Source organism: Odontesthes bonariensis, chromosome 22 (assembly GCF_027942865.1).
Source record: "Odontesthes bonariensis isolate fOdoBon6 chromosome 22, fOdoBon6.hap1, whole genome shotgun sequence".
Lineage (NCBI taxonomy): Eukaryota > Metazoa > Chordata > Actinopteri > Atheriniformes > Atherinopsidae > Odontesthes > Odontesthes bonariensis.
Genome location: NC_134527.1, coordinates 9,846,201 through 9,867,704, shown reverse-complemented (window position 1 = coordinate 9,867,704; position 21,504 = coordinate 9,846,201). Strand labels below are relative to the sequence as shown.

At 40.0% G+C, this 21,504-nt stretch overlaps 1 protein-coding gene across 2 annotated transcripts in view; it reads left to right on the top strand.

The window, feature by feature from the left end:
- Positions 1-21,504, top strand: part of LOC142372581 (5-hydroxytryptamine receptor 4) — a 54,824-nt gene that overhangs the window by 7,666 nt on the left and 25,654 nt on the right. The window contains exons 2-6 of one of the 2 annotated variants that reach the window (XM_075455517.1): positions 8,966-9,042; positions 11,149-11,325; positions 12,259-12,459; positions 12,659-12,812; positions 14,070-14,725. In XM_075455517.1, the coding sequence (XP_075311632.1) occupies positions 9,020-9,042; positions 11,149-11,325; positions 12,259-12,459; positions 12,659-12,812; positions 14,070-14,725 (1,211 nt within the window). In that variant the 5' untranslated portion in view covers positions 8,966-9,019. Of the gene's footprint in view, positions 1-8,802; positions 9,043-11,148; positions 11,326-12,258; positions 12,460-12,658; positions 12,813-14,069; positions 14,726-21,504 lie in introns of those variants that run through there. The other variant, XM_075455518.1, reaches the window with a different exon arrangement.

The window sequence follows — 21,504 nt, the reverse complement described above, 5'->3', positions numbered from 1 at the left end:
TATCCAATTAATGCATTAGTTTCAACATGTTCCTCGAGCTGTTTCATTTTAGTACTAATTACTTTTCCAGCCTTTTGTTGCTGGCAACAGTTTTAATAAATAAGTAAAATGTCTCACTTTTAACATTTTATGTTTTCTATGTTCTATTGTCAAGAACATATCGCTTTATGAGATTTGCAAGTGTTTTTTTTCGTTTTCATTTTTTTCTACACAGTGTTATACACCCAAGTTTTTTAAGTTTGTGAGTGTGTGTGAACCCTGCAACTTCACAGGCGAGTAGGCCTGGGAGCAGAGGAATGCAAAGGTGGCAAATATTTAAGTGACTGGTGGTCCCTTCTCAGCTCTGAACAGCAAAGATGGAGACAAAAATTCAACGATTTCACCTTTCATAGATCTATATATAGAAAAGGTTTTTTGTTTTTCATTCCAAAGTTCTGCACGCTGTTCATTCACGCATCTAAAGTGCAGAGGTTGCTGTCAAAAGTTGTTTTATGGTTCTATGAGTGCATTTAAGTCCTTGTCAAAGTTTGGTTTTTTAAATAACATTACACATTTGTCTTTTCTCCAAATTCTCTGTTTCCTGCTGTTGCTGTCACATAACATAAAACTGTGAAACCCTTTTGGAAACCGGATGGTGTTTTATGCTTTTGGCAAATCACTGCTGCGCCAAACTGACAGAGGTTCTGCTTTTTGTATGACACTACTTAAGTTAATGTGGTGGTCTTTACAGTCTTATAGCCATCATCTTTCCAGCAGTTGTGACTCAGCTGAGGTGAGGAGCTTCGAAACACGTCAGTGCATGGTGAAACTGTCTCTATTTTAACGCTGGGAGACTTGCAAGTTTAGGATCAAGAGTATGGGTTCTAAAAGTTGTCATGACTGAGCTCTTGTGTAAAGAATCAGTATAGGCAAAGATGTGCACAGAAAAAAATCAACTTCTTTGATCCATATTTAGGGGAAGCGAATAAGAAAAAGTGGAAATACTTTGCTTGAGGGGATTTTTGCCAGTTTCAAAGAAAACTCGATGCACATTATGGAGAATGGAAACAACTTTGAAAATCACAGATTGGGGTGAATTAATTTTATTTGTCCTTAAGAGTTGTTTTATTTTTCTTGACATCTAATATTGTCCTCAGCTATGCAGTAGTTTTAACATGGTGGCTTTTACATCCATACATGTTGGCTAAACATGAGCATGCTCTGGCCACCCTTCCTGAGTCTGCTTCTGCCAGAGGTTTCTTCCTGTTAAAAGAGAGTCATTCCTCTCCACAGTCGCCTCAGGCACGCTCAGGACGGCAGATTGGACTGAAGACAAGTTTCGGTGCAATCTGTTGGTTTCCTTAGCTGTTAGCTGGGAATTGTTTTTGAATTGGCTCTATATGAATGAATTGGATTATTTTGAAATTAATTATGATTACAATGAATTGAATGCCAATTGGCTTGGATTGGACTATATTATTTAAGTGCCTTGAAATGGCATATGTTGTAATTTGGCACAATATGAATAAACTGAATTGAATTAATTAGTGGGGTGAGGCAGAGACTTTCCAGTATGATCAGCTTTGGCAGCGGCGTATTCGATAATCCTGGCTCTCTCCGGTAAAACTATCACGTAAAAAATAAGTCGGGTGTTGGCAGTGATCACGTTACAAAGAAGTTTCGTTTATCACTCGTTTCTCTGTATGCTCCCATCACTGTAACATTAGCATAGTTTTCTTTGTTTTTTTTACAGCAATTTTTTAACCGCCTCTCCTTTTTATTTATTTTTCCATCTATTTATTTATCTTTTTTGGTATTTTACAGCAGCTTAAAGTAATGTACCACCGTAACTGCAACTTTGAATGGATTCCAAGTCCCTCTTTAAGGTCAACATTTCTCTGCAATTTAAGTTAGGAGCTCGAGTTCTGCAAATTCTGCCATCAAGGCAAGATACATTTCATTGATGGTCCGATTGACTACTTTATGGATGTATTGTAGTAGGCCTACTTTTAAAGTTGGCTTTTGTTTGCCTTAAATATAGTACTTACTTTGCTGTGTCATGTAGTCTGAACAGACCTGTTCTAAAAATCCTGAACAGAAAAAAAACTGCTCAATGATCTAAATCTGAAATTCAGTAGAACATAGTTCTCTGTCTTTTAACATGCTTTCAGAAGTTACTTTCTAACATGTATAATGTGCCAAAATCCAAACCTCTGAATTAACTTTACTCTGAGTTTTAGTTTGCTGTTTGATATTCCACAGAGCTAGTGCTATTTCAGGTTCCGTCTGTAATATATGGTGGTGGGGATTGTCAATAATAGGGCTGTTAATGTGGTAATAATGCAGCAACACAATTTGACTTCATTACAGTGAAAAAATGGTCACCATTCTTGCAAGTAAATTTATAATAAGATTCCTGATTTACCAGAACTGGCATGAATATATACTTTTTATTTAAAAAAAATCAAGATCCCATTTCGAAATATTCGATGCAGACAAGAGTAAACAAGAGTAAATTTGAACAGTTTTTTTTTCAAAAGTATTTTCTGCCTGATTTAAGATATTAGGGTGATCTTTGTGGGTTTTAGTCAAACTCAACTCTCCATTACACTGAAGGAACATAATCCAGTGTGTGTGTGTCATGGATGGTGGTGTTGAATTGGTTTCTGCGTTTGGTTTCTTTTTGGCACTGATGAAAAGAACAGTATTAATCATGACCAGATTCTGAGACATAACTCTTTACAGCAAAGCCTCAGGTGAAACGATCTGTCCCAGAAGTACAGCATCTTATGAGGAAGCCTCCCTACTCCAACTTTTAAAATCACTGGCAGATAGGCTGGAAAGGGTGATTTATCTCCTTGGCAACAGTATTGCAGACTCCTCCTCCACACATAAACAAATATGTGCATTAGCACACACGTACACACACACGCAAACACACACACACACTTGCACACACAGTTCATCCTGCTCACAATCTGAGGTGTGAGAATATGTGGGAAGGATTTATTTACTTCCCACATGACAATAAAACAAGTGCTAGTTGAGCAGTATTTAACTGGCTACATTCACTGTTATCAGTAATATAATAGCATGGTCACAACAAAATTCATTGATAGTTTTCTACTTTTCTACTTATAAATACAAATAATCAGAATACACGTGGGGATACTGTCAAGAATTATTGCAAAAATATTCTTGTTTACGTTTCTGTACACAGGTCTGTAAACCTTTTTGTGTAGCGTGAGCTATACATGTTGAGTTTGAACGTTTGTGTTTGGCTTACAAAGTCCAACTAAACGAGTTTTGAACTAATTTTGTCCATCCTCTCATCTGTATGGTTAAACATTTGGTTCTCCCATGCTTCATCACAAAAAGTGGGATGTTTCTGCTGAGTTTCTGGCTGTCTGGATAAGTTTGAATGAGATTAAAGAAGCGGAGGGAGGGCCTTGAAAGAAAGACTAATAACTTAAAAAAGTACAGGGTAGCAGTTTCTGCTGCTCACTCGGCGATTAAGACTGCCAGATGGCGAGTGAGCGTCTTCTAATTACAGCCCACCTAAGATGAGTCAGTCAGTCGTCTTACATCGTGTGTACTTGTTTGTTTTTGTTTCTTAGTCACCTTCAGTCTACAGGTTTTATCTGTCTATCTGTCTATCTATCTATCTATCTATCTATCTATCTATCTATCTATCTATTAGGGGTAGGACGATATGCTTTGGTCACGATTCGATTGTATCACGATTCTAAGGTGCCGATTCGATTTGCTTCACGATTCTTGATAATTGCGATTCTACAAGTATTTTGATTCGATATAATCAGTAATTGCAATTTTATTCCTCCTTAAAAAACAAACAACTTGAATCAGACACTTCTAGAATGAATGTCGTTCCCATAAGCAATGCACATCAGTCTGTGTCAGTCATTCCAGTAGCTGACATTTATTTCAATTGAGACAAAAAGAGGTACTTAACATGTACAGCATTTTATAGTTACAAAATTAATTGAAATGTCCACACAGCACAAATGTGGGCTAGTCTTAACATAACTTAATGTAATGAATTAATGAAGTTTTTCTGGACACGGATATGTCGTAATATAATCGATTCAGGGAAGAAAAATCGATTTTTAAAATCACCCCATAAAAAAATTGCGTTATGTACATGAATCGATTTTTTCGCCCACCCCTACTATCTATCTATCTATCTATCTATCTATCTACGTGATGATATGTCATTATAAAGTGTTTTTTATTACTTTGATTTTATCATTTCTGTCATGTGTTTTAAATGTGAAGGCATTTACAAAGTAAGGCCCTTTTTGACATGTACCCAAATTGGCTTCGAGCTCCTTCCCCAGGGAATGTCAGTCAGTTACATTACTTATTCTACTGCAGCAGCACTTCCTGTGGGAAACGGCACAGTCTGTGTGCCTGGCTCTTCAGTCACTCCAGCAGCATGGCTCTAAACTAGGCATTGCTTCAGTGAAATGAAGTATTTAAAATCTAATTTTAAGACTCCCGTAAGACTTATTACGAATGTTGATGGTGATGACGACTCAAACTTTCACTCAGGCACCGTCATGAGTTTGACTGGAAGACATGAGAGGTTATATGAAACAACCAGAGGTTTCATTAAGGGCTGGAGCCCTCCCACAACCCTCGAGCCTGGAGCTGCTATCGGGCAAGAGGCAGGGCACACTCGAGATTTTAACTGGGTTGGAGAAATAGGGTACCACATTCCAAGAGTAGCTTGCTTTGTGTTTCTCATTAGACACATTAAATGACTCCAATTGATGATAAAGAGTGTTGGCACTGGGGCCAATCCCTGACCCAATTTAGTTGGAAAAATTACCATATAAATACAGTTGGCCTACGGTAATTTAATATATTTTAATCTTGGAGTTACAATCATAATATAACATTGTGAACAATCTTAAATTTAATTATTACAGAAGAACTGCATATATTGTATCAATGAAAGATACATAGCTTTTGTACTGTGCAAACTCTACAAGTATTCCTCAAGCAAAAGTGTGACAGGTTGTGACCCAGTTAGGGCAATGTTCACTGGATGCAGTGCATGTGCAATTTTTGGGTTTTTTTGTAAACAAAGCTGAAAAGCTGCAATAGAAATCCTCTCTACTGATCAAGACTTTCATAATGAAGTCAGAAGAAAAACAATGCAGAGATTAACAGTCAGGCCTTCAGCCACGAGCTGAAGTGCTATAACCTCTAAGCAGGTAGCTATATGCAACACAAATCATGTGAACACTTCATTTCAACTAAATCTGTGGGTAAAATTGTGCCTAAAAACAGCAAATATAAAGGTACATAGTTTCCAGCACTCCTATTTAGTCAATTTGACTAAAATGATGTTAAACTTTCTTTAGTATTTATTTTTGTCTACAGATATCAGAGTCAATGATGGCTGTAGTAGCACTAATATGGCAAAAAAAAGAAGAGACAGATCAACCTACAAAATCAACCTAACCTCTTCATGCCCCCTGCTCTCCAAAGTTCATTTTGTTCTGCTCAGCTCTGTGTCAGTCACATGTGAAATGAACGCGGTGAGTTGTGAAAACACACCTTCTTGGATACACTTCACACACGAAAATCTCAGGAACCAGTCGGATATATGCCTCCTACCTTCTCTCTCTCCCTCTCTCTCCCTCTCTCTACCTTTCTGTCTTGTTTTGCTTTCTTGTAATTTCAGATTAAGCAGATTTTTTCTCATCCCTCTCATCCTCTTAACCTTTGGCCAACCGAGTGAGGAAGAGTTGCAGGGTGGGCTTTGTTTACTTTGTTGCAAGTTAATCATTTTTGTGTTCAAGTGCGTGTGTGAGGCAGAGCAAGAGGATGAGGCTGATTACGGTTTCCCATAAACACGATTAAAAAGCGAATAGTAATCAGTCATTTTTCAGCGTCCTATTGAAAACTTAAAGTGATGATGATGCAGAGCTGAATTTCCAATCTGCGTAGCATTGTTGAGCTGAATTATTCCTTCAGAAACATGAAATTGAATTATATTCACTGTGTTGGTAATCAGCGTTTTTGTGTCCAGATCATTATGCAATTATATCACAGGCCTAGTGAGAACATACACATGCCTAATGGGTCGGGGACGCCCTAATGATCTCAGTATGCATCATATAATTTGTAAAGATTGCTTCTGCCACTTTGCATTTTCCACTGAATACACAACCATTAATGCTTTCAAGTTAAAACTGTTTGAACTTTTTTTTCCAGCGATCTCCATTGCTCTTTCATCGAAATTCTCTTGAATCTTTCAGGGTTGCTAATCCTCTGAAAAATTAAGACTCGGTATGATAAGAATTAATGAAGCGTAGAGAAGGACACAGTCGTTGGTTATTCTCTGAAGGAATCGCCATGTTAACCAACCCTAGAGACATCAGATGTTGACCTAAGAAAGGATTGATTCTGTCTGATGGCTAATTATAGTCCCACACATACAGTTATATACCCTAGATGAGATTAGAGATGTCACACATGATTTTCTACATGTGTTGGGGTCCCTTTGGTCTTCTTCGGTTTGTGAACATTCAGATATCGACTCTCAGCTGACCCTCATTTGTTCCTTTATTTCCAATATCAAAGCCAGAGCTGAGGTGGATGTATGTGATTGTTGGTTTTTGTCTGTAAAATTAATTTTTTTTTGTAAAATTTACACAAAAACTACCATGCCAATTTCCCTGAAACTCTGTAGAGACTTGGAGCACAGGCAAAGGAAGAACCCTTAAACGTTTGGTGCGGAACAGGGTCACTTTCATTCAAATTTCAAAAAGCAGAATTTAGTTTAGGTGGAAGATATGGTGTCTGTACGTGTTTGAGAGATTATGTCACTGGGCATCACATGATTTAAAAATTATTAAATATCTGTGTGGATCTCCTCTTTCAGGAGCTTCAGCGTATCCATAGTCAGGCTTTCTGTAATCCTCACAGGGTCTTCATGTGTTCAGAAAATCGTCCTACTGTCTCTTGTGAGTACAGCTGGTATGTACTGTCTGTGATTGTGTTCTTAGGCTAAATATAGGGAGGTTGTCTCGTAATCTACCTTGGACAAGGTTTTTTCTGCTCTTGTCAAGGAATGTGAGACTAACAGGAAGCTTTGCTTTTGTTCCAACTCAGTTTTCAATACTCTGTCAATTTTGTACATAATGTATTTCTTTGTATATGGCACAAGGCTTTCAAGACCAGTCTTTCAGGTTCATACAATTACTGTCTACATGTATCATAGAAATCTAAAGGGGAAAAAAAAAGAGTTGCTTACACAGGACAGCGACAAAATCAAAGGACAAAATAAAGTGAGAATTTGTCTTTAAACCTTTTTGAGAGCCTACTGCCAACGGAAGGCTTAATGTTGTTCCTCGTGTTTTAAATTGGCCATATTATGTCTTTGGTGTTTTTCTTTAATTCAGCACGGTATGTTAAAAAGGCACCACAATTGGTCAGAAACTGAATTGAAACCAATGTCTCTTGATGGCCAGAATTAGTTAAGAAAATATATTTCATCAAAGAAAACATGCTAGTAAAGCGCATGCTCCACAATTACATAAGAAATCTTATTTAGTCAGTTGTTCTATTTTCAGTTTGCATCTGCTGATCCCTGATGCAAATGGACATACAAAGGGACATTCACCACCATACTACCACCAAGGAGCAGCATGAAAATCAAATGAGAGCCTTTAAAGGCATGAAAGAGATCCATAGATTTAAGAGACAGAGAAGCAAGTCTTATCATTCATTAACGCAATGATCTATCGTAGAAAATGTGCCAACTTTTTGTTGAGGCAGCTGGCTGTGGCTCACGAGGTACAATATCTGCCCTGCAATCAGAGGGTCCCTGGATCGATCCCCAAATTTGAAATTTGATATGCTGCCTTGGGAAATATATCAAAGCAATAAAATTAACATCCAGATAAGCTCTCATTATGTCATCATGAGAACTTTCCCAAACAAAGAAGGCACAGCTCTTGTATATAACTATTTATATCTATATCTATATATATATATGGTGTAATATATATTAATATATAATATTGAAAATACATTTTTAGTTTGTATTGCTTTTTCCACTTTGCTTTCACTTATTTTTGAAGTTTTAGTATAATAAGAGGTCAGTGTTAACAATAAGTTAAATAAAGACTTGCACATAAGAAACATGTCCAGAATTGACTGCAATGATGAAAACACATCCTGGCCAGCACAACTCAGACAAAGACTAAAGATCTTTTCATCTTGGTTAGAAGAGTGAATGAAATGTTTTGAGTGAGTTCCTTGATTTTCCAAACAGTTTGTCACATTAGAAAGGATGCAATTCTTTAAGAAAAAAATGTGTTTTTTGTTTTGAGGGTGGATTTCTGGAGTATTCAGTGTTGCTGTTGGACTTCAGAGACCTGTAATCAGCCTTGGACATATGCAGCTGTGTGCTGATCTTAATCAGAAGCTGTTGATCTTATAGACAAAACGAAGGACCTGACTGGGTCCAAATAGACTAAATTTACCAGGTTCAGTGATGTCAAGTCTGCATCTTAGACACGTTATCCTTCAGAAGTAAAAGTATTGGATAGATCTTTCTCAGCAATAGAAATGCCATTCAGTAGCTCCTAACTTTTGACCTCTGTTGACAAGGGACTCAAAAAAGCTAATTTCCCATTAAAGCATTGTATTATTATTTCATTATAAAGACAAACTTGCAGGCGGATTTTATCTGGCAGACACAGATGCTGCCTGTCACAGTATATTTGCCCTATAAATATCACACATTTTCAAGCTGTGATCCAGTTACTTAGCAAAAATATCACATTTTTGGCAGCTTGATGCTGCCACAAGATGGATAAACAAGAGAAAGAACTCCGTCCAGTTCATGGACGCAAGCTGGCTACTATTTTCAGAAAAATCCAGACCTATTGCAGGAGCCAGCACAATTGTGTCACGACTGTGTGTGTGTGTGTGTTCGTATCAACAGGGCCATAGCATGGGGTGATGAGGACTCGGCTGACCTCAGTGCAGATGACTAGTGATGGCCACAGCATCACCTCAACAGTAAGTCAGAAAAAAAATTAAATAAAAAAAGCTCATACTCAGTGTTTGGTCATGCAAGATTTGTTAAACCTATGACACATTTAGCATCGCTGATGCCTGCACGATGGGTCCAAATTTAACTTCAGCCTAAACAAATCACACCTTGTGACTGATCTTGTCTAAATACTGCACATCGTGAATTCATTTAGCCTCTTAATCAGTTTAGGAGACCACAAGAACGACTCAATTTTGCCAAACAATGTCATGCGTTTTACAAATACGGCTTCTTTTTGTCAATCCCATGGTCATATACAAAGCTTTGACACAAACAGCCATGAGCTGAGCTCAGCACAGATTGGGATCCCGACTTAGTGCCATATGTTAGGGCTGCACGATATATTGAAAACTGATCTTTTTTGCAATATCAGTATCTAAGTAGCTAAGACTAAATTAGTACTGCAAAGACTATTTGACTTGAAATAGGACAAGCACAGGTGAATTAGTGAGGGCAGCATTCCACGTAGAGGGAGGTCTGCTTCAACAACGAGCCAGCATGGACAGGCGAAGAAGAGGAATTCAGCCAACATGATTTATTTTTTATATATTGCAAGTTATATAGTCATCACAATTATTAACAATGGTCATATTGCATGTTTTTCCAGTATTATGCAGCCCTGCTATATAATAGACAGAGTCAGATCAGATTTTTAAAGTCACGCATACACACAAAGTTTGTCCGCTTTTAACCAATCCTGATTGGCACCTGTTGACACACACTCATGCACATGCACAGGGTCACACACTCAGACAGATGCCATACACTGGAGCAGAGGGCAGCCATTCACAGCACACAGGGAGCATGGGGGTACAGTGCCTTGCTCAAGGGCACCTCAGCCATGACAAGGAGGTGGACTGAAACCACTCCAGCTGTCAGTTCCACCAATCTTTTTGAGTGGCAAGAGTGGGAATTAAACCACCAACCTTCCAGTTATTGGACAACCGACTCTAACCACTGAGCCACATCATTGTCATTGATGATATCAATTTGTTCATGAAGTGATGTTTTGAAGCCTCAGCTCTAGCATTTGTTTGCATTTTGTTTGCCAGAAGTGTAATATTTAAACAAGAAAATTGAGCTGGAGACTTATACTTGAAACTGATTGGAAAAAAAGTGTATATATTTTGGGATGAACATCTATAAAATAAACATTTTTTCCCCTGTAGGACCACCATAATAATGATCAGAAAATATTGACACCAGAAGGATTTGCAGTGGAATATTTTTCACTTTTATATTTCATGAGAGAGGTTAATATTTTTTAAAGGGGAGTCAGTTTATGCCAGAGATGTTTTGGAGCCTGTGTCCAGTGACCATTAGTGGCGTTGCACTTTATTTCACTTTTGCACGGGCTTCACATGTAACAGAGGAAGGCTGCGCCTATATTATCTACACTCTGTTTTAAGAGCTTTGCAACAACATGCAACTCTATGATTGATGAACAACAACTGCTTAATTTACTGTATGCTGGAGTGAAGCATGTCTGTTTTGAACTATTCAGATCTTCAGAAACTTGAAGATACTTTGTTGATGTTTAAAATGCTTTTTAAGCTATGATGTGTTTGAAAGTGCAATGACTGGACTGATTTAGTGGTTAAGAAATACACATTCATGTGAAAGAGAAAACATAGCCCTCTTCGATTCAAAGTTCCTCACCAGGTGATAAAAGAAACTGTTCCTCCCTTAATGCTTCCATAGGCTTGTATGGTACAAGTCTGGCAAGAGCCGAACACAGGATAGCAGCGCAAACTCCTCATAGCATCTGTCAAGCACAATGTTGGAGGGGTGATGATTTGGGCTTCTGGGGGCAGGTCTTCCCAGAAGCTCTCCTTTTTGTCACATAATTCATAGAGGCCAAAATATATCAAATTCAAATAATGACAATAGAAAAAAAAAATGGAAATTTTGGTGGAGTGTGTTTACTTCCACAGTGCTCACACATTAGAAAAATATCACATCAGCCAACTTAACCATGTTACCTAAAAGGCACATGATTAGACCATGTTCATTTTGGCTCATAAAGTTGTGCTTTTTTATATTTAACTTTTCTTATTTTCTCTCTTTTGCAGTCTGTTGGATGACATAATAAATACTAGACAACAACAACAGGGGCAAGAGGAGCAGCAGGAATTCTTAAACTTGCTGGTGACCATTCTTCTCACCATCTTCCTCTCCATCATTATTATCATGACAGTTTTTGGCAACCTTTTGGTAATGGTGGCACTCTGCAAGGACAGGCACCTGAGGTGAGCCTGTTTTCTTTGTCTGTGCTGGAAGTGGCAGTAGTGGATCAGTTTGGCTTAAAGTCTACGAGTACATGAGCAAAGTCTGGGCTGCAAACAGCATTTGTACAGAATATGACCACTTCACTTGATGCAACTTAGAGAACAATACTAAGATGATGTACTATCATGAAATAACTATTGTAATAAATTTGATGTTGGTCTGAGAAGGCTGTGAGGTGAAACATTGTTCTGAAAAGCATCAGACTTTGAAAAATTGTTAGATGCAACATGCTGAATAAAACTAGAAAAACTAGAACTGTCACAGATATAGAACAGAAAACTGAAGAGATGAGACAGATTTAATGTACTGGCAGACAAGGTGAGTGATAGTGAGATATTGACTGGCAGAAATGTGTTTTTCCACGTTCACAGGACACCAGAATTTTTAAAAAAAAAACATTGGTTTTATGTGTTTCTGAGTGGCTGAACACACGGGGACTTTAGAACAAACCTCTTAAATTTCAAATGACAGACAGCATTACCTGGCTGAAAAGGTAGATTGGTATTTGGGACCTGAGACATTGCATAATTTCCCCAGTATTAAGTCAAAAGAAAGAAGGAAATAAAGTCTTCCAAGAAAGAGAAAGAGAATAGTCTTCTAAAAGAGATGATAGTTATTGATGAATTATTTGAAAAAAAAGAAGAAACTTTTAATCGAATCCTGGAAACAAAAACTACCATCAGTCTTTCAGTCCTTATCTATAGATCCAAAAATCTACACAGTGGCCACTTCATATTTGTGAAAAGTTCAACAGCTGGCAGGCTGAGCAGTTGTACCTTTAAAAGGTTAGTGGTTGAGAGCAAATGTGAGCCATGATTGGGCACCGTAGCACAGAGAGCACCATCAAGTTTTAGTTTGTGGATAATGTTTTCTATTATCTGATCTCCTCTCAGAAAGAAAAAGACCAACTACTTCATTGTGTCGCTGGCCTTTGCTGACTTGTTGGTCGCACTGGTTGTGATGCCATTCGCTGCGATTGAGCTGACAACCGGTCAGTGGCGCTACGGAGAGATCTTCTGCTTGGTGCGAACGTCTCTGGACGTCTTACTGACCACAGCATCCATCCTGCACCTCTGCTGCATTGCACTGGACAGGTTGGTGCAATACATAGACAAACATACAAAGACTCACCATCCTGTGCAAACGGGAGACACGGAGCGCTTTTTCAATAGCTTCAATACAGTCTGATGCAATAAATCAAATTAATAATGGATAAATAATAGTAAGTAAACAAATTTACTGTATTAGTGTGCACTGCAGTATCTGTACAAGTCTGTATGTGTATTGTTCCAGATATTACGCGATCTGCTGCCAGCCGCTTGTCTACAGGCACAAGATGACCCCGCTGAGAGTGGCAGTCATGCTCAGTGGGTGCTGGATCATCCCCACATTCATCTCCTTCCTACCCATCATGCAAAGCTGGAATGCCATCGGGATCGAAGATATTGTGAGTCTTCTGTAGCTAAGATCAGAAGCCACGGAAGGGGCAACAGGTGACACAACAACAGTAATCATTGGCGTTTAGGATTCTATAACAATTCTGCAACAAGCTGAATGTTCTGTGTGTAATCAAAAACACATAGAAACACACACATCATATACCTCTTTTAAATGCCTAAAGACAGGTATGTTTTTTTCCATTCATTGTGTTAGAGTAAGGTAGCATTAACCCCTCCAGCCTAATTATCTCTCTTTCTAATCACATATCCAATCCCTGCGATGATCACAAAACAATTCCAATCCCCGTGGAGGTTTCCGAGCAGCCAGCACAGGCAACACTTTAACAAGCATTTTCTTCTGGCGTGGACATGATTTGGCATGAGATTATTTCAGAGCTACCTTGTGCTGTGCAGCAGGGCTCCCAGAGGCAGACTGGAATAGATGGATTCATCCATCCAGATTTAATTAAATGTACAGCTGTTCATTCTGTCTCTCAGCCAAGCAGCATCCAAACAAACAGTGTTCTGTCTTTAGTTGCTAGCTTAAAGTTTCATGTCACCCAGAAAATTAAAGTGACATTCAGGCCGGCTTTTAGTTTGTCATGTTAGTATCTAATTACAAACAACACAATATTTGTCTTTCCTGCAAAATATTTCAAGAATTTGAAAAAAATGAGATTACTGTCATGTTCTACTCATAGTTGAAACTTCCTCACAAGAGCTAATTCAGATACCAGTTCCATATTTCTCTGCACGTATGTCTACTTAATTGAACAGTTAGAACTTATTTCATAAATAACTGTTGCAGAAACTAGAAGTCTTCTCCTAAAACCACTATTTATTATATATTTATTTCCTATTATCTTTCCCCCAAACCACCAGTTTTCTACGATACAAGACTAACTTTTACACAAGTGAATGGGATAAAACCCGTCTTTTAGCTTCAGGCATTACTCCACCTGCAAAATTTAATTTGCTCTGACCTTCTCACGGTTCCAATTCAGGACAAAGTATGTCTGGCGACTGGCCAGACATACTGTATTTAAACTCTTTTAGAAGAATAGGATATTGCAAAGCACTTTATTATTTAGTAGCATATTCCCTCCTTTAGGTTGGCTTAGCGTAAATACTGGAAGCAGGGGGAGCAGCTACTTTAGCCTGGTTCTCTCCAAAGTCTCAGGGATCATTCTAAGCTATGCCAATCCTCTCCATGCATGGCATATTACATGTTTGTTATATTCTGTCTGCATCTCTTCTATTCGCAGATTGAGGAGAGGCGAGGCTTGACGAACGACACAAGTTGTGTGTTTCTGGTCAATCGGCCTTATGCTCTGATCTGCTCCGCTGTTGCCTTTTACGTCCCGTTGGCCCTCATGGTCCTTGCCTATCAGCGTATCTATGTCACCGCCATGACCCACGTACGGCAGATCGAGACGCTTCAGCGGGCCGGTTCTGCTCCTGTCACTGGGACAGATCCAGTTGCCACTGTGAGGTCCTCTACATCCTCAGATCCATTGGAGAATTACCGCCTTAGGACAACAACAGGCTCCTCCTCCTCAGAGCACGCTACGGTTAGCAACAGCCGAATGCGCATTGAGACTAAGGCAGCAAAGACCTTGGCGGTTATAATGGGCTGCTTTTGCCTATGCTGGGCACCGTTTTTCATCACCAATGTGGTGGACCCTTTCATCCACTACTCAGTACCCTGGCAGCTGTGGACTGCCTGGCTGTGGCTTGGGTACATAAACTCAGGGCTGAACCCGTTCCTGTATGCCTTCCTGAACCGGGCTTTTCGGAGGGCGTTTCTGGTGATTCTCTGCTGTGGGGATGAACGGTACACACGGCCGGGGAGCAGTTCCCATGGACACACCCAAAGAGTGTGCTCAGCCGCATCAGTCAATGGGACTTCCATAGCACTGAGGTAAACACACAGCACAGCCACACCTACAGTAGCTTCTGTCAACTTTTGTTATGACAAAACACCCAAAAAGATTAATTGTCTTTTTTTTATTTAAATTTTTTTATCTTTGTCCTGATTACAAATAAAAATGCACCTTGATTTTGTTATAAATAAAAGCAACTGCATGTGTGAGTGAGGTGGGTGTAAATAACATCTGCATGTGGGTGTCTTTCTGTTAGAAGGAACCAAGGCCGTAGGTAGGAATCAGGATAATTTGTCTCTTACTTCAAACAGAGACCGATCCACATCGCACTACTATTTGCATCAGCTGTTTGTCGGTGGGGTATTGTAAAGTCTGCTCTTTTTTTTTTTTGTACAGCTTCTTGACGTCACACACCAAAATCGAAAAAATAAATAAATAAAAAAATCAATTGTTGCAGCAGTTAAAAAATAACCACAGGTGCTGAACTGATGAATGCAAGAAATCACTGCATTTATAAAATGTATAACTACTGATCTCAGGTCTTTAGACATCCACGTTCAGCTGCATTGTTTGGAAAAAGGTTTTAGAGAAAAAAAGAAAACTGGCCCTGGAGTTACAATGAACAATCAATTCATGTCTTTCGAGTTAAGGACATGAGGTCTAATCACTGCTTGTGTTACAAGCTTTTCTGTCTGTCTCATGTCCCATCTGGAAAAACAATGGAAAGTATGTTTACTATACAGTATTTGATTCAGGCTTTGTCTTAAATAAATGTCTTACAAGTGGTTTCGAAACTTCCTTAACTTATAGGCATGCTGTGTATGAAGGGACTTGAAGTATACAAGGAGCTGGGGAGGTTAATGAAGAGATGAGCTGTGTGACAGTAAAAAAAACATGCACCACGTAGGAGTGACAGACAAGCAGCAGTAAAATGTACAAGGCTTAAAGTTAGAGTTTAGCCAGCCATCTTTTTTTATGTTATTGTTACAGGAAATACTCTTTTAATTTCTGAAGCATCACCCCTGAATTTATATTATTTATGTCAATTAGTATCTCATTTCAGTTTGTTGTCTTCTTTTGGTCAAATTAAATGCTTGGGGCAGGATAAAAATATTTATCCAAATCCAGACTTTAATATATATAATATCCCAGCAAGAGTGCAGCAGTCTGGTTTTTCTGCACAGCGGGAGCTTTGTTGACGGAGGTGATTTAGTTGAAGGCTGTGTTTGTGCTCTCGGCTCCTTCAAGTTGGGAGGATGATGAAGGAGGTGGCCTTCCTGTGTCTGCACTGTTTAACTTTAATACAAGTATTTCACGGCTAGAGAGAAACAAAGGCAAGCGCATATGTGCTTTACACATACAAACACGCGGTTGCACATAAAGATGACAAATTCATACAAAATATGTGATTTCTACTGAGCAGCTGGTTCCTCTGTCATTGTGCTTTTTACGTTTGTAGATGTGCTCTTATCAATGTGTGTGTGTGTGGTGTGAAGGAAAAAAAAAATACAAAACACACGCACCCAGTGTCTCACCTCCAAGTCTTACTGGGTTTCATTGTAATGTGTATCCTGTGTATTATCTGCTTGTGTGCTTCAATTGTGTCTGTGCACAATTTTTGGGCTTTCCGTCTGTGTGTGTAGGAAACAGAAAGGTAAACAGTGTTAACTTTAATCTGATGTCCTCTCTTAAAATCTGTCTCCGACAGAAAAAAAAGACTCAATCAGATTACAGCCAGCAGGATACTGGAAACTCAAAATACTTGAGAAATCCTGTCATATTGTTTTGTGAGGGAGATCTTGGCCTGTAGGTGTGGGTGGATGGTGTTTGTTCCTCTGGCAGTGTTTTTTCAATTTTAAAATCTTTTTAAGTTGAAGGTTTTTAAATCTTCTGCTTCTCCTCTGTTTCTGTGTGCATATATTTTGATAGCATACATTCCTAAATGGGTCAGGATATAGTTGGTGACTGTTGATTACTTTTGAGTGTCCCAGCTTTTTTTGTTAGCCGCTGATTGATTTTTTTTTTGTTTTCTGCTACAATGTCTGAAGGTGACGTCAGAGCTTCTTAGTTTGAGGTTAAATAATCCATGCTATGTTACTAAGCAAAGTTTGATGGGCCTTCAGTGCAAACCAAATACAAAAACGAATATCTGAAGTTTTGATATTTCCAGCTTTTGTAAACAATGGCATGTTTAGGCCAAAAAAAAAATAGATTAGGAGAGAGATTAAAAAGGAGAAGAGATGAAAATCTGGAGAAAGAGAATAACAAGAGGGTAGATATGGAAGCATTAGAGAGAAGGTGCAGAGGGAGAAGAAATAAATGTGAGGAAAGAATATGAGCATGAAACAGGGAAGAAAGAGTCGGATATAGATAGGGAAACAGATGTTCCTTGTGAAAGGTGTCACGGTATGTTTTTATTCACTGTATACATAAATTCCAGTGGAGTACTATACCATTTCACTCAGTATAGTCAAACATTACAGTTAGATCTGGTCATATTGTGTTTCAGTGATTATGATCAAACTCAAAGTCATTTAGATACATGGATAGTATGACTTTTCTCTTTCTCTCTATTTCAAAGTACTCCAAAATTCAAAAGGGATGCAGCAGGGTTTCTGTTCCACGAGCTGAAAGTATTTGTGAAAGTAACCACATTAGTGAATTCCTGTAGTTACTTTCCTAACATGCATATACCGTGTGCACACCTACAGATCCAGCAATGGAAAGTGGACACCTTGGATCTGTGATTAGTCATAACAAGGATAATTTTGTAATGCCTGCTATAGAGGAAAGTCAGAAGTAATTTAGACCTGAAACATGTTAAAGCTGTTGAGTAAATACAGTTAGAAGAGGCTTCAGTTAGAAGATACTGTTCAACTCTGTTTACAGTATTCTGTTTTTTTCCATTTTCACTTTACTGCATGTACCATAGTTTTTTTTCCTCTTAATGATCAAAAGCTTCTTAAATTGTTTTCAACGATTTACTTTTTGTTGGAATGTTTAAAGTATTATATAATTTTTGTAATTTTCACATTGTAAAGCTTGGTTAAAATGGCCATACAGCACAGGGACTGGATTTCGTGATTGTGTCGATGGTTAGGACTGTAAAGCGCTTCTTATTTGCTTCTGTTACAGGAGAAAAATGTTAGAGTTTAATCTCCCTTCTTCTGTCATTCACTCAGCTCACTCAGTTCTACCAGCTTTTATCTCCATCAGTGCTGCTGACATCCCTACTTAAAGTAGCATGGGCCGGATGTGAAAGCTTCAACTCAGAAATAACCCTGTGAGAGGAATCAGCTGCTGGTATGGCCCTCTTTTCTTTTTGTGGAAAAAAAAGTCTTTTGCGAAAGTAAAAGTGCTAACTTGAGAACTCGTTCCCCTTAAGTGTTAATGTTGAGAAAAATTATGAGCTGCAACTCAGACTGTCAAATCCATCAGTAGCAGGTTAATTGTGAGTACTTGTATCACAAATCCTGTTGAAATCCCAAAGCAAGGCCGAACATAGTCCACGTGTCTATGTCTATTGAGGTCAGACTCAGAGGGTGTGTTTGAGTCGTCAGACACGAACAACACCATCTTATTGATGGCAGAGTCAAGAGATTGAAGGGTCACCAGATCAGTGTCGGTGAACGCAGGTTTCACCGAGACGGAGCCATCTTTAGATGTCTGGGCGGGAGGGTTTGTGGTTGTTTTGGAGCGTGTCACTACACAGACCTGTGGTTCGGAGGAGTCCGCGGTGGCTGCGGGTAGCCACGAGGGATCCAGTGACCAGGGGATGCCATGCATCGCTCCCTGTTTTGCCAAGGAATCAGTTAGATCGTTCAGTTCTTTGTCTTGCCCCGGTACACGTGAGTGGCCTCTGACCTTTTTCCAGTAGACCTGCATGTCGTTGGACTCAATGGCGTGGTTACATGCCAGGAACAATTCTTTATTTTTCACAGGTTTTCTGCTGGAAGTCAGGAAACCATTGCGTTTCCACGTGGCAAGGTGGCAAGAGAAACTGAGACGAGCGTAGTTAGAATCAGTACAAATCAATAATTCTTTCACACCTTTTTCTGCAGCGAGTTGTACCGTGATCAGGACACCTGCCACTTCTGCGTATTGGGACGACTGTGAACCAAGCTGGAAGCTTTGAGGTTCATAGGGGTTGTTTTGGAGCCAAACGACGCCTGCACCTGCTCATGTAACCGTGTCGTGATGGAAAGAGCAACCATCTACATACGCAGTAGTCATGTTTTTACACACGTTTTCATCGTAGTAGTGATGGTGGGGGTTGGTTACAGGTGAGGGTTTGTCTGTAATCGCGCAGAGTGGAGGTGTATCTGCAGTGCAGTTCTGACATGCAGCAAGATCGGTGCCGAGAGGGCTTTTTTTGTTTTGCGCGTAGCGGACTCCTAAGTCGAAACTTTGCAGAGCCATTAGCCATGAGGCCACACGGGCATTTGTTACAACTCCATCCCTTATACGTTGGCTGTTAAGGAACGTGGTAGGTTGGTGTTGTGTTTCTACAATGACCTTTTGGCCTCCAAGGTAGTTGGAGAAATGTTTAACTGCCCAAACTGTGGCAAGCAGAGCCTTTTCACAGTCAGAATATTTCAACTCAGGCATAGCTAGCGTTTTACTGGCGTACGCCACTACTCTCTTATCCTGGTTGTATTTCTGACACAGACCAGCGCTTAAGCAGTGAGCTGAGAATCCCACTTCGAGGTGGAATGGTTTGTCGCAGTTAGGGTAGTTTAAACATGGTGCTGTGCATAGGGCTGTCGCGATAACCGCAAAATGCAATCACCGCGGTGCTGAGAGGACCTCCGCGGTGCGTGTCCAGGCCACCGCCACCACCGCCCACCGCACGCCCGCTTGCACGCGCAGAACAACTCGAGAAACTAAAAGAGTTTTTAAGCCAGCACAGTAGATACAAAGCTACTGAAAGAACTGATACTTTTTTTAAGCCAGCACAGTAATAATGATACATTGTATATTCCCCGCATGGCAGGAGAAACACATTAACACAGCGAGGTGCCGCGTCTCTGTCGTCATCTTTGCATATAGGCACCGCACACGCACACACGTCTGCATGCTACTCGTTGTGGTCTCATTCTCCCTCAGCAGCTGATATTACAAGAATATGCCTACTCAGTGTCGTAGCAATAGAAGTTAAAATAAAATGCAGTGGCCTACCTTTATCTCGGCTTTACTCCTCTGCCTAGTCCGGACACTTTATGGCTTTGAATCTTCCCTTATTATCCATGTTTAATGTTGTAAATGCGACCGTCTAATAGCAACAAAAAACTAGCTTCCACAGAACGACAGCTTGGTGTGCACATTTGCTGTTGGGAAATACCTGATCATTTCAACAAAACTGTGTAGGTGAAACTATTTAAAAAAAAAAAAAAAAAAAACATTTAAAAAATGTGCCGTGCCAGAAATAAGCTCTAACAACTTCGCGGAAACAGTTAAAGTTCAGCTTGGGTTGGTTGGTCGGCGTTAGTCTGTTAAAAAAAACTGTATCCCGGACACGTGAGCTCAACTGCTGCCCTGATCTGCTTCGTTTTTCTCCGTCATTACTAAACGAAACGTGCGCAGGTCTGCAACAATGTTGATATTTGCCATGTGGCACTGGCAACAGAACTGGGGTATGCGCTGCTTGATCGCCGCTATGTTGGTCTGTGAGCGAGTAAATGACAGGCAAAGCAAAGTGAAATGTCAGAATCGCTGGGGGAAAAAGACGGATTACGCGCTCGATTTTCATCTAACATTGCGTGTCATGGAAAGTAGCCTAATGAACAAAAATGCGATATCACCGCATACCGCGCTGTTGAGCGGCTATGAGTCACCGCGGTGGGAATTCCCTCACCGCGACAGCCCTAGCTGTGCACAATTTTTCTTTTAAGGTGGACATGGCCTTTTGTTGTGGCTCAGCCCAGATAAAAGGTGTGTCCTTTTTAAGTAGTTCAGTTAGAGGTTTTGCTATGTCGGCATAGCTCTCACTGAACTGTCGAGAGTAGTTGCAGACTCCTAAGAAGCTGCGGAGCTCAGAGACGTTTGAGGGAACTTTGATGTTACTGATGCCCTGGATGCGGTTAACTTGTGGCTCGACATCATTTGGTCCTACCAGGAGACCGACGTAGTCTACTTTGGTTTTGCACCACTGGCATTTTGAGAGTGATATTTTTGCACCCGCAGTGGTGAGTTGACCCAGGACATGGTCGATTTCCTGAATGTGTGCATTCAGGCTGGGGCTACGGAGAAGGATGTCATCGACGTAGATGAGGTTACCTCGTTCGCTGGTATCAGGGCATGCTTTGTTTAGAAATATGTTAAATTCAGCAGGTGAGTTGGCGTAGCCAAAGGGACACCTGGTGAATGTATATTGACGGCTAGCGAACGTGAATGCCAATTTGTGTTGGTCCTCAACGTGTACTGGAATGGTCCAGAAACCCGACGCCACGTCTAGAGTGGAGAAGTATTTCGCATTTTTAACGCGAGGAAGTTCTTGTTCGAGCTGAGTCATTGGCCACCTCGAGAGAGGGACCTGTTGGTTGAGTTTGCGATAGTCGATCGTGAGTCTCCATTTTCCATTGGGTTTCACGACCGGCCAGAGAGGTGCCGAGTAAGTGCTGTTACAAGGCCGAATGATCCCGTTTTTCAACAGGTCGTCTATTATTTCTTGTATAGGCTCCTGTGATGCTAGAGGAATCTTTTACTGGCGCACAAAAGTTGGCGCTGCGTCTGGTGGAGTAGGAATGCGCATTGAGTGGATTGTGGTTAACCCACAATCCGAAGAATCAAGTGAGAAAAAGTCCTGATATTTGAGAAG